Raw genomic sequence first — 13,566 nt, 5'->3', positions numbered from 1 at the left:
ATAAGTAAATGATGACAAATTATATCTCATCCAAAGTCATTATCTGATGAGAAATTTATCATTCTCTTTTCAACTGAAAATTTGCTTTGTAAAGAAAAATATTTGAAGATTAATTATCATTATGCAATTTATCCTGAAAGGATATAATTAGGCCGAGCCCATTAATTACAACAAAGGCTCTCGAATTATACAGATTGCCCAGTGTTTAAGGCTCAGCTATAGCCTAGCTGGTACAACTTATATTCTTTTTTTTTTTCACAAGTTCTGTTTTATTTTCTTTCTACTGCATATTTTCTACACATTTATTTATAAATTGCCGAGTGGTGTGTATCATTCTTTCAATTCTGTTTCCTCATCAATTGATACAAGAATGAAAGCTGTACTCATCGGGCCAGTCGACCAACTCAAATCAAATCGTTGGACATTTTCCAAGCTTCTTCTCATTGTCATTAACCATTTTCTCCCAAAACTGGGTATCACATATATTGTGACCCGAATTCCACCAAAGCCAAAGGTCCACATCTGATCAGCTTTTTCCCTGATGAACGAATCTCGTCACACAGAAAAGTTTTGCTCACAATCACTGGTATACTTTTGTTGCGGCCTGGCACACAATTTTTTCACCAGAACTGAGTTTAGGGTTTTATGATTGGCAGCGGAAGGGGAAAAAATCAATGCACAGCTAGGACATAATCTTGGTGTAGTTTTGTGAAGAACTGGGCCTCTGGATAAAGCCTTAACCCAAGCTGTCTAATAAAGGTGATAGGATGAAAATAGAACAGTGGACAAGATCCTCATACCAAATGCAGTTAGTAAGCTGTAGCATAAATAGATGGGTGGCTGCCAGAAATTCAATTAGAAACAAACTCGAGCTGCTGTAAAATAACATAAGAATTTGCCTTTTATGCCCCAGTAGGAATTGGCCAGTACTGTAGTCATATATTAGTTGGCTCTTTGGTGTATAATAGAGGGGTATACTTTCAAATATGATTCAGAATGTGGTAAAAAAAAAATCATTTTTAACAGGTTTCAGTAAAGTGTGACTTGTCTCAGAATTTTTTCAATTCTTTAGTTTTGTTGTGACATAAATGCAAAACAATTTAAAATTAAGGGTTTAAACTGGCTTTTATGTTTGTTTTTTTTTTATGAAATTCTAGTACCTAGTAATCTAGGTCTTGTTTTCAAATACTTTTTACAGTGTAAAAAAAATTTGTTGTACTGTTTCAAATATTTTGTAAATTGTGACCAGTTGTTTAAGGTTATAAATCCTAAAATTGTTGCTTTTTTAAACTTGGCTTTCTTTATTCTGGAATACCCTGATGAATGCTTTTACTCATGTACACTTGACATGTTCACAAGAAGGATAGGATAAGAATATAATAGTTTAATACTGAAACATATGACATAAACAAAGATGTTAATCTTATAAACAGCTTTTTCAAATTGAAAAAGCTTAATTAATATTAATGGTCTTCTGCCTTTAGTGCATGTAAGACTGTGTTCCTCTTAAAGGGTATGTAGACTACATGTGAACCAGTTCTGATGAAAGGTGTTCCCCCTTCAGAGAACATTGGACTTTACCATGTGTGTTACTCACTTAACATATTAAGGGCCCTTCCATTCATGTCAGAAAGGTTGGCCAGGTCAGAATGATTGTAGTGTCATTGATGTGTGTATTTATCATTATAATTATCAGATCATTCCATTTAAATGCTGTTCCTTCAGAAACATGGAATATTTTGTGTGCAGTTTGCAAGATCCCCGAGAAACCGCAGGCCTTGCAGATGTGTAATGAATGTTCACATTTGGGATGTAAAATCATATTTAATGAGAATAAATGAAGGCCGTAGCTTTCATGGATGACTATATGGCTAAACACAGATTCAACGTAAGATTTCATGAACTTGTACACAAATGTACAAGGAATTGTGTGTAATAGTAAATGTAATTTTGTATATCTGATGGAATTTAGGGAATCTAAGGAATGCCTTTGGTGAATTATTATGAGCTAGCATGATGTTACTGGCTGTATACATTGAGTATATACACTGTTCTTCTGTATTCTTTTAAAAGTGTCTACCATAATTCCTTAACCTATTTGCCATGTGAAAGAGCAGCTATCAGTGCAATTATCATATTTTTAATTTGATTTTGGAGACAAGACTACATTGACTGGATTGGCCAATTTCAGGGCTTAACAAAAAGTATAATTTTATCAGTCTACATAAAATAATGCACTCAGAATTTTCTTGAATAAACACCTTGCAAACATGCGAAAAGGTTGAAGAATGACAGTGCTGTTCATTCTAAGTAAACTTGCAGGCATGTGGGCATTTTTAGTGTATGACGTAATAGTGTATATGTTCAGGTCATGGAAAAACATATTTGATAGCCGATTAGGCTTTTCTTGACATGATGAAAAAATCATCCTGAATCTATTTATGGTGGAGACTGACATTTATTTAATTAAGCCAGCTGGCCGAAAACCTCATTGTTTGTACACATTAAATATTATTACCACCTTATTCATTTAGGTTGATAGCCTAAAACAAAATAAATGGAAAACCATATACTACCAAAGTGCTAGGATGTTTTACAGCTTGTCCTTCTTCTTTAATTACATTAATTTTGTCACAGACATGTATCTGTAGTTCTCCATGACGTGTATCTGTAGTTCTCCATGACATGTATGCGTAGATCTCCATGACGTGTATATGTAGTTCTAGTTCTTCATGATGTGTATCTGTAGTTCTCCATATCTGTAGCTCTCCATGATGTGTATCTGTAGTTCTAGTTCTCCATGACATGTATGCGTAGATCTCCATGACGTGTATATGTAGTTCTAGTTCTTCATGACGTGTATCTGTAGTTCTCCATATCTGTAGCTCTCCATGACGTGTATCTGTAGTTCTCCATGACGTGTATCTACAGTTCTTGTTCTCCATGATGTGTATCCGTAGATCTCCATGACGTGTATCTGTAGGTTTCCATGACGTGTATCTGTAGTTCTCCATATCTGTAGCTCTCCATGACGTGTATCTGCAGTTCTAGTTCTCCATGACGTGTATCTGTAGTTCTCCATGACATGTATCTGTAGTTTTAGTTCTCCATGGCATGTATGTGTAGTTTTCCATGATGTGTATCTGTAGTTCTCCATGACATGTATCTGTAGTTCTCCATGACGTGTATCTGTAGTTCTAGTTCTCCATGACGTGTATCTGTAGTTCTCCATGACGTGTATCTGTAGTTCTCCACGATGTGTATCTGTAGTTTTAGTTCTCCATGACGTGTATGTGTAGTTCTCCATGACGTGTATCTTTAGTTCTAGTTCTCCATGACGTGTATCTGTAGTTCTCCGTATCTGTAGCTCTCCATGACGTGTATCTGTAGTTCTACATGACGTGTATCTATAGTTCTCCATGACATGTATCTGTAGTTCTCCATGACGTGTATCTGTAGTTCTCCATGACGTGTATCTGTAGTTCTCCATGACGTGTAGTAGTAGTTCTCCATGACGTGTATCTGTAGTTCTCAGCAAATTTATTGGTATAGTCTCGTCATGTTTATGTTGAAAAAGTTGCTCATTATGTATTTTATTTATTTATTTGATGGATGTTTTCGCCATAATTAAGAATATTTTACTTATATGATGGCTGCCAGCATTATGGTGGGTGGAATCAAGGCAAACTCTGGGGAAACCCACGACCATCCGGAGGTTGCTGGTAGACCTTCCCACGTACGACATCATGTATTTTAAATGGATGGTTTTCATTACTTTGTGAATGAAATTTTATTTGTTGGAAATTATAAAGTGGTATCAATACTTTACATCATTTACATGATTTATTGTTGTAAGCATGATTATTATATTTATAAATTAAAAAATACTACTTTTTTTTTATTTGATCAACTTTTTATTCATGTGTTTTTTATTCATTTCCACCAGGTACTGGTCACATCACGATGAGAAATTCTTGTATATGCTCCTGGAGTTTGTACCTGGTGGAGAATTATTTTCTTTGTTACGGAATATCGGACGATTCACAACAAACACAGCCAATTTCTACGCCTGTGAGATTGTGTGTGGCCTGGATTATTTGCATTCCCAAAAAATAGTGTACAGAGACTTAAAGCCTGAGAATTTATTATTAGACAGAGACGGACATTTGAAAATTACAGATTTTGGATTTGCTAAGAAATTGGTGGACAGGTAAGTACTAATAAAGTAATTACAACGAAAGGTACAATGTTTGTACTGTGGGGCCTCAAGTTATTTAAACATGAAAAATTTGTCTGTTAAAGGAGAAGAAAACTTAAAAACATGACACTATAGGCTGAAAAGAGCACTTTTTTTCTATCTGGTGGTGCCTGCTGCATAATTTTGCGATTTTTCCTCGCCATACATGCAAAGCCTGAGAATGGCAGAGGTGGCATAAATCGCTGAGTCCATCGCGTCCTCCATCTTTAACACCCTGTAATTTATGCTGGGGGTATGTTGTCTCTCAGCCAATCAGAGTGGTTAAAACAGCCAGCTTGTTTCTTGTAAACTTGGAAACTTCGTCCAACATTCTGGTTTCCAGATCGGCAAGTGGAAAACGAACGGTACTGTTTGCTACCTTTTGGGAAGAAGAGTTCCACCAGAAATGTACGAACTGCACTTCGGTGGTTTCCAACGGCAATGCTCTTCCTAACACAAAAGACTTCAGGACTAGTTTTCAGGCAAAATGGAGTTGCCCATAGTGCATTTTGGCACTGACTTTATTTATAATTTATGAACTTAGGGTATATATTAGAACTTTTTTATGGCATGTACATGCGATGAAATGCATACTCTTTTCAGTGGTATTTGATTGATATTTAAATTTTCTTCTCCTTTAAATGTGTGTTTTTCTCAACTTGGCTTAATGTTTATATAACTTGAATCATTATGTTATTTTAATACTGTGTGTAATAACTGCCACGCAATGCATGCATATTTACTTACAAACTGTTTCATTACTGTTTTCTATAACCAATGTTGAACTCCATTTTTAGTAGCCATTACATGTGGCCATTGATGCATTTGCCTTTTCTAATTAAATTCAAGTGCTTTCTGTCCATTATATTTTTTAGCATACATTGAAAATAAATCTTTCATCTGGCGCGCTATGTATTGATAACAAGCTATAGTATTTACTGGACTTGAAATTATCGGTACAGTTTTGTAATATTTCACATACCGAGGTATGTTCAAAATACATACATTCATTTCTTCATTGTTAGAACTTACATCTTCTTCTTTCTGTACATACTGTTTTTTGTAATGAGAATTTTTTCAAATGTGGTTGCCATTCTTGTATTTATATATGCATTTGCCCTTTCTAATTTACCCTTTGGAAAATTCTAATCGACATGTAGTACATATGTTCGTTTGATTTATTTGATTGGTGTTTTACACAATACTCAAGAATATTTCACTTATACGATGGCGGCCAGCGTTATGGTGGGTGGAAACTGGGCCGAGCCCAGGGGAAACCACAACCATCCGCAGGTTGCTGACAGACTTAGTACATATGTTGCTTTCATCCGAACGAAGAGGGGCTCAAGTCCAGCTCACGCTGACTTTATCTTTGGTCATGCGTGGGAAGGTTTGCCAGCAATCTGCTGGGTCATGAGTTTTCCCCAGGCTCTGTTCGTTTCCTCCCATCACAATGAAGGCCATTGCTGTATGAGTGAAATACACCATTCAAATAAATGAATAAAAAAAATACAAATAATTCGTGACAATGAAGATTAGTTCTCTGTCTTCTCAGAACATGGACGTTGTGTGGCACGCCAGAATACCTAGCTCCTGAAGTCATAATGAGCAAGGGACATAACAAGGCAGTAGATTGGTGGGCACTAGGGATACTCATCTTTGAAATGTTGGTGGGGTAAGTCCAGGAGGAAGGCTGAGACCTCTCTTGTAACATTTAAACCTTTTTTTTTTTAAACTTTAAATGGAGTGCTGCATATGAAATGAATGCCGTATAGATCCTTCCTTACGGTGTAGGAAATGTTGGAGACAGATAACCTTGCTAATAAAAATTACAACAGGCAGGGACACTATTATTTAACATTCTGATAATGTATATGTCATCTAATGCAGTTGTAATCCTAACAAAGGAAACTCGGGCGTCAAAGTGCCAGACTGACATTTTGGTACACATGTATATAAAAGGTGTACTTAAGAAAGTTTAAAGCCTCTCTTTATAATTCCTCTTTATAGTTTGTATGGTGAATGTCCTCTTTTTATTACTGTTCAACTGATAGTGTTAAACCATAACCATTTTAAATACCGGTATTTGCAAAGGTATGAATTAGGGATGGTGAACTTGTTTACTGAATGGTGGAGTGTTCGAATTCCAGATGAATATGTGTATGTATCATAGTACATAAATTTACACGTATCTGTGTTGAGCATGATATATCTCAGCGTAAACAAATTATGTTGACCTGAATAAACAGGTAAAACTCAAATGCATGTTAATGCATGTACCTGTTGATAAGTTCGAGGATATGACCTACGTTTGAACTTTAGGATAGGGGGAATTCTACACTCTGTCTGGTACATGATAATTTAGTTGAATTAATTCATGGATTTAAATTTCAGTAATACCTGTCATGTATTTAGTGTGTTCAGGTGCATGGGAGTGACTTGCAGATACATGTAGAAATACTGTAGCTGAGCCAGTTGGTCTGTGACAACAATCAGGTGAACACAAACAGAAAAATGTGGGTCTGAATGCCCTATTAGGTTTGCATGTCCTAACACCTTGACAGGATCTTGCTTGACAAGAAATCTCATAAAACCAGGTCTTGCGTATTTCATACATATGTCTACCTGTGTCGTTAAATATGGATCACTACAGCATTTAGGGTAAACCATGTCGAGCAGGAATGAGAAAGTGCTTAATATCAGCTGGTGAAATCTGACTTATTGTCAGTTGTATACTTCAGGTACGGCTCTATTCGAACTGTTCATATACTGCTTTTGTAGTACTCAGCAACTTAGCCACCCCCTAGCTAGAAAACTGGGTTAACAGGGGCCTATAATTCATATTATTTTCAAGGCTAAAAATAAAAACGTATTGTTCAGATAGGGGCATATACATGCATAAACTTCACAGAACTTGTAAAATAACCTGTCCAGCTGTGGTTCAGGGAGATACTACATGTAGTTTTTCAGCTTTTTTTGACATTTCTTTAGAACTTAAAGTTTGAGACCTAAACTTTGTGTAGTACTGGAACCATTTTTTCAGCCTTTCTTAGAGAAGACTTCAAGTGAAAAACTAAAGCTGTGATTCAATGATACCACTTTTCAGTCTTTCTTGACTTAACATGGGGAAAAAAAATTTTTTTCTGGCTTTCTTGGTTGTCATGGAAACCTTACGTGTGGTTCAATGAAACAAAAATGTCATTCTTTCTGAATTACTGAGACAGGTTTAATTAATGGAGACAGTTTTATCAACCTTTAATAAAGAAAATCCCGTTGTTAGGTTTACTAGCTGTAGTACTCCAAATGGTTAATTGTACTGAAATATATGTTGTGATATTTTGTGGACCTTGAATGTCTAATTATCTCAGAGTTAACTTTGCAGTCCAAGCTGATTCACAAACTATGACACATTTCAAGATTTGAGCAGAAGTTGCAATTCTCCAGAAATAATCAAGTGATCCCCAAAAAACAATAGTGCTAAGGTAATGTTTATTTTTTTGTTTGTTTGGTCTTTTTAAGTTTTTAATATCTTAATTGTTTTATTTCTTTACAGATATCCACCATTTTTTGATGAAAATCCATTTGGCATATATCAGAAAATTCTATCGGGGAAAATAGAGTTCCCAAGGCATTTGGATTCTGTGGCAAAGTGAGTGAGACATGCTTGAAAGTTTGTATTCAGCTTCTTGTAGTTCGTGAAATAAAGGAAAAAATAAAAATGATATCGTCAACTTGAACAATTATTTTGAGCACAAGACTCATTGCTTAACTGACAATAAAGAGCCATTAATCTGTCATTGTTGGATGGCCTTAGTCTTGAAATATCATAGTGAGTGTGAAATAATATTCATGGATGTATGTGAGAGCAGTTTGACTGATTACAATGAAGAATGAGCCCGTATCATCTAGGTCTGTAATGGATCATGTTCATAGATTTTTACTATTTTGAACAAAAATGTAAACAAGGTTTTTGGAAATGCTGGCACATATATGGACCGTTTCTGATCTAATGTATTGCACAAAGAAAGGAATAATGCTGTTTATAATAGCAACATTCAGTTTAACAACCTTTTTTTCTTATAGGGACCTTATTCGTAAATTATTGCACCAAGACAGAACAAGACGATTGGGATGCATGAAGGTATTTAAATATTTAAATAAAATATCTGTCACAAGTACATGTATTAGAAAGGTAAAATGGTAAAAAGTGTACTTCTTTGATCTTTTTATTGTTTGACCTTATTTTTTTTTTCATGACAACTTTTCGTTTCAAGCACACGTGTATGGTCTACACATAAGGCATCCTACATACATTTTGTGCTCATGCCGAGGCATAATTTTTCTTTCCCAAAATTGGCTGGACTTTAATTGCTAATCAGTTTAGAAAATTAACTAAGCATTTGGGTATGATAACCCAAATGAATCCACAATTTAATGTTCCCTAATGGCTCAATTTTTTGTTGAATAATAATTTTTGAATAATAAAGTTTGGCATCAACATTTTGCTGTTCAAGGCATATATAGTCTTCAATTTCACTGCAAAAATAAACACTTGTATCCTGGTTTTATTTTGGTTTTTATCGCAGCTTGGTGGTGAAGATGTGAAGAGACATCGGTGGTTTAGAGGAATAAACTGGGACGATGTCTTAGCAAGGAAACTTGAGGTATGAAAGCCATAACTGTTGAACTGACTGTGAGTCAGATCCAGTGCACCAATTCTTCTCAAGTCACTGAGCCTTTACGAAATGTTTCAAAAAGGATAAAGCGTTATTTTGAAAAGACTGAGGAATATTTAGAAATGACCTAATCTGACTGTTGGTTGAGGAATATTTGGATACGCCATATGCATTTCTGCTTAACTGACATTTCGTAGACCTGTGGCGTACCGGTATCCAAATATTCCTTCAACACTCAGTCTGCATTCTCTCCTTGAATTTATATTACTGTACGGTCCATTGTAAATTTTTTTTTTTCAGGCACCGAACATTCCAAAACTTCTCCATGATGGGGACACAAAAAACTTTGATGAATATCCCGAAGACGATTGGAGGGTTGCCGAACCAGCAGCCAAAGAACACCAAGAGCTCTTTAGCACTTTCTAAACTGGAATTTGGAAGGGGGAATTTCTTTGCTTGGTGTGTTGTTGATACCGTTCTGGAAAGATAGCCTGTATACAATTTCCGAATGTTGTCTTCCTTGTCCAAAGTTTTTGCCGGGTTTGGATCAACTTGAGATGGACAGCTTTTCGATGGGTTGCAGTTTGACAGGCGTTGTGTGCTAGTTATTTTATGGGAGACAACTCTTCAGGTTATGTGTTGATTCCGGGGGTGACCTCCCTTTAGATGGCTGGGAAAAAGGCTAGACGTGGAGTAACCTGTGAAGAGTTGAAGTCGAGCGTTAACAGAGATGTGGAAGTCAGCGTGTTTGAATGTTGTTGTTTTTTTAGCAAAAATACTAAAATTAAAATTATGAAGTCAGAACATGTACTTAATTCATGGAACTGTTCTTCTCAGATATAAAAGCAAAACTTAACTTATTAAAATGAAATCTAGGTGAGTTAAACTGTAGATTGAACTGAACGTCTGCAAACTATATGTATGTCTCTAGATTTAAATTTTGTGTTTCGTTTCCAGTGCTGCGTTTTGTGATATTGATATTGGTAGTAGATTAATTGTAAGCTTATAAAGACAGACAAGTGTTAGTGTGTCACATAAGTATAAGCCGAGGACCTCTCGGTGTGGCTGGTAAAGCACATGATGGCAGTGGTCTGCTTACAAGCCAGGTAAAGTGCATCGTTGCTTTATGAAGTATGGTCAAAAATACTTGAATACTGTAAAAAAAGTGGCATATTGACGAAGATAAGTTTTACTCTGATCTCGTCTAATACGTCTGTATTAAAAGGCACCATTCTAATATACAAATTAAATGCATAACTAGTTTATTTTGATGCTGCAAGTCCATATTCTTCAGGTTTTAATGAGATTACGACATTTTTTAATATTACATTGCGGTGTACAAGCACCACTAGTTAGTTTTGAAAATGGCGAAAATATGTTGATCTCAGGTAGCTATCAAACACTTTTTTTTGCCAAAATTATTGTTAACGTGACCATGGCCGTGGTAATACGTTTTTTGATGGTTGAAGTCCACAACAGTCAAAATGCATCAGCAATATATTTAAGAGCATTCACTGCAAGTCCTGAAATGAAATACACAAAGTTTGAATGTGTGACGTGGGACTCGAAGTGTGTATATATAAGGCGCCACCAACCAATGGTGACATCTTGCATTACAAGGCCCAAGGAGTTAATTACTAAGCTTGTCCACTGGGGCTACTTGTGTTGGAAAATTCATTTGATTCGGCCAGATTTATACTTTCGTGAATTTCTGAACGATCTTTTCTGTGTCGTGCTGTGGGTTTGGAAGAAATCGTCAAGAGAAAAGATGACATGTGAAAGGCAGATTCACCCGAAAACTTCAGGCCACATGCAAGCATATACCTTTAGTCCGTACCCAATGTAATTTGGAGTAACAGAATCCATTAGTAATGCTGAGAGAAACAGTCAATATGTTCGATCATTTTTATATCAGCTTGAAACAATTTTCTCCAGCAACCTACGGATGGTCGAGGGTTTCCCCGGGGCTTTACCCGGCTTCCTCTCACCATAACGCTGGCCACCGTCGTATAAGTGAAAGAATCTTGAGTACGGCGTTAAACTCCAATCAAATAAAATGAAATGAAACAATTTTCATGAAGATTTAAACGGACTTTGGTTATTGGTTCTTGTTGACCTGATCACCAATTCCAGTTTCTACACCACCGGTTGAATCAAACCTCATTGACTCATGTAATTTGAATTTTGACCTAGGAATTTGTTTCAAGTACTCGGCTGCAAGTTTAAGTCAACAAACTGGTCAGGGGACATAGCGAATGGCGATATTTATTTTACTCGGGCTTAATCAACTCCATAAACTTGACTTCCGTCGTCCCAGTGAAAAATTCATGAGTATGGAGTTAAAAATATATAACATTCATGCCAGGATAATCACGTCCACCAAAAAAAAACTGTAATAATTGCACCAAAATTTACAGCTCAGAGGGAATTTTCAACAAACATATCCATGTACAACATGTGCAACAAAGCCATTAAAATGAAATGCTGAATTGATGCATAGAACTCTTATCATGTGTGTCCATATCTATAGTTAAATTATACCTTGGTTGACGTCCACCATTAGGGCGGAACCCAATTTTACTTTATGTAATTATTTTATTTTTATTTTTTTTTATTTTGAAATAAATTTCTCTTTTACTTATAAGGGTTTAATCGTCATACATACAAAACTTTATACTATTTAAATTATTTTTCTAAGAGAGTTTGTCTTAGTTCAAGAAACACATGTTAAAATGTTTTATATGCAAAAACTTGAAGAAAATGCAGAAAAATGGAGAAAATCCCAGGATAGTAAAGAAGGAAATAAATCTTGTCACCAAACACTAGGTTCTATTTGTTATAAATATCCGTTAATAACAAAGGCTTTGCAAGAGAAAACTTCTTTTATTTTTTTTTTCTAGAATTCATAATTGTTGGATTTCATTATGTTCTGGCGTTATGAAGTTAACCTATCCTGGACTATGCTGTATATATTTTTAACGCTGTTACTTCTGTCACTTTAAATGGACGCTTATTTATGCTTTGTTGGATAAGTTATTGTTTCTTGCTAACGCCTTGTTATTTTGCACTCTAAATGATAACATGTTTAATGTAGTGTTAATGTATAATTACTTCTTTTGCAAAATACTCATTTACTTCTGTTTGCTGGAATAGATGCTTTTTGTCACGAAAAACTGTCATTCATCATGTTTTGTTATTGTCATTCATTTATTCCGACCAAAAAAAAGTTTTTACTGAATTTTGATTTTAACGGAAAGCTCTGACTTCTGATTGGATATGTTTGTCTGTTGTGCAATGATGAAAGACACATTTCTTGCACTCCTATGCTAACAGTGTTACCATTTTCCAGTGCTGTTTATCGAATCGTCATCAAATTAGTATTTAATAATAAAGCAAAAATAATGACTGTAATAACACAAGCACCGGTAAGTTAATTTGTTTTCTTGCTGTGGCAAAGTGAAGGGACGTACCCTTGATGTTTCGTTTTCGCTTTTTCTTGTTTTTACACAAAAATTCAGTGTACTGCTTCAAAATTTGAATTTGAACTAATTTTGACCTAGGTCCCGCACCACCTGCTGCCTCAAAGCAAGCCATATGAGCGCTTCAGTTGCTTATTGGTTAGAGCGTCCGCCTTGCAGTGGAGAAATCAGAGGCCAAACGCGTTTCGGGGTATACCAAAGATTATATGATGTATTAAAATAATACATGTTGGTGCCTCGCTTGGCACTCAACCCTGAGACGTTAGAGCAAGGAAACAACACTGGTTGACCCGGAGTCGGTATAATCTGACTGGGTGGGGTGTTGTCTGCCTGGTGTTTTGGCATGACACCTCAGTGGCGGCATGGGTCCGTCTTGCCACAACAAGGCACAATATACGTGTATGTACACACATCTAATGACTCCTCCTCGTCATATGACCGAAGACTGACTGATTATTGAGTACGACGTATAACCCAAAAGATACAAACATGCAAGTCAGTTACCTGTTATGCTGACCTAAGTTTCTTACATTTAACCATCAGAATATAGCCTTTTATTAAATGTGGCGGAAGTGTGCAGAGGTTCTGGCGCTCTATTTCGCATAAGTAATGGTCTAATTGCGCTTAACTCGGGTTTCAGGAAATGGACACGCGCCGTGTTGAAGATCGTTTATGTAGTCTCTACGTTGGATCTATGAACACATGCAATCAAAGTGCGACTGCATGATATACGTATTTTTGATTAACGACAACTTAAAAACTTTGGTGTATGGTATGTGTTTTACGTTAATTAGACATTGGTTTATTGACCAGATCCCACTCGGTGCACTATCGGCTTTTCTGTGCTAAACAATTTTCCTCCCCCATTTGATTAACACGGTACTAAATATCTTTCTAGACAATAGATATTTTGCTATTTTTCCTCTCCTATTGTAATGATCACTGCTATTTAGTTATTAGCGCTTCAGTAGCAATGTTGATGTGTATATGTGCAATGTAGAGACGCTCACTACAGGTTTTCACATTTAGCGCTGCTAAAATAGCGCTATGTAACAGCTATCAAAAGACTATCAAAGACGCTGTTTGTGCGGACTTAATGAAATGACGATATATTCACTATTTAGCGCTGATATGATAGCATTGTGTAACAGCTAACTATCAAAGACGCTGTTTC

General features: G+C 35.9%; 1 protein-coding gene across 1 annotated transcript in view; it reads left to right on the top strand.

Annotated features, from left to right (window-relative positions):
- Window positions 1-11,462, top strand: part of LOC135478996 (cAMP-dependent protein kinase catalytic subunit PRKX-like) — a 45,746-nt gene extending 34,284 nt beyond the window's left edge. The window contains exons 4-9 of the mRNA XM_064758695.1: window positions 3,947-4,210; window positions 5,793-5,912; window positions 7,791-7,886; window positions 8,321-8,378; window positions 8,824-8,901; window positions 9,214-11,462. Coding sequence (XP_064614765.1) covers window positions 3,947-4,210; window positions 5,793-5,912; window positions 7,791-7,886; window positions 8,321-8,378; window positions 8,824-8,901; window positions 9,214-9,339 — 742 coding nt within the window. The 3' untranslated portion in view covers window positions 9,340-11,462. The remainder of the gene's footprint in view (window positions 1-3,946; window positions 4,211-5,792; window positions 5,913-7,790; window positions 7,887-8,320; window positions 8,379-8,823; window positions 8,902-9,213) is intronic.
- The last annotated feature ends 2,104 nt before the right edge of the window (window positions 11,463-13,566 follow it).

The sequence above is a fragment of the Liolophura sinensis genome, chromosome 12 (assembly GCF_032854445.1).
Source record: "Liolophura sinensis isolate JHLJ2023 chromosome 12, CUHK_Ljap_v2, whole genome shotgun sequence".
Lineage (NCBI taxonomy): Eukaryota > Metazoa > Mollusca > Polyplacophora > Chitonida > Chitonidae > Liolophura > Liolophura sinensis.
This window is presented reverse-complemented; position numbering and strand designations above follow the sequence as displayed.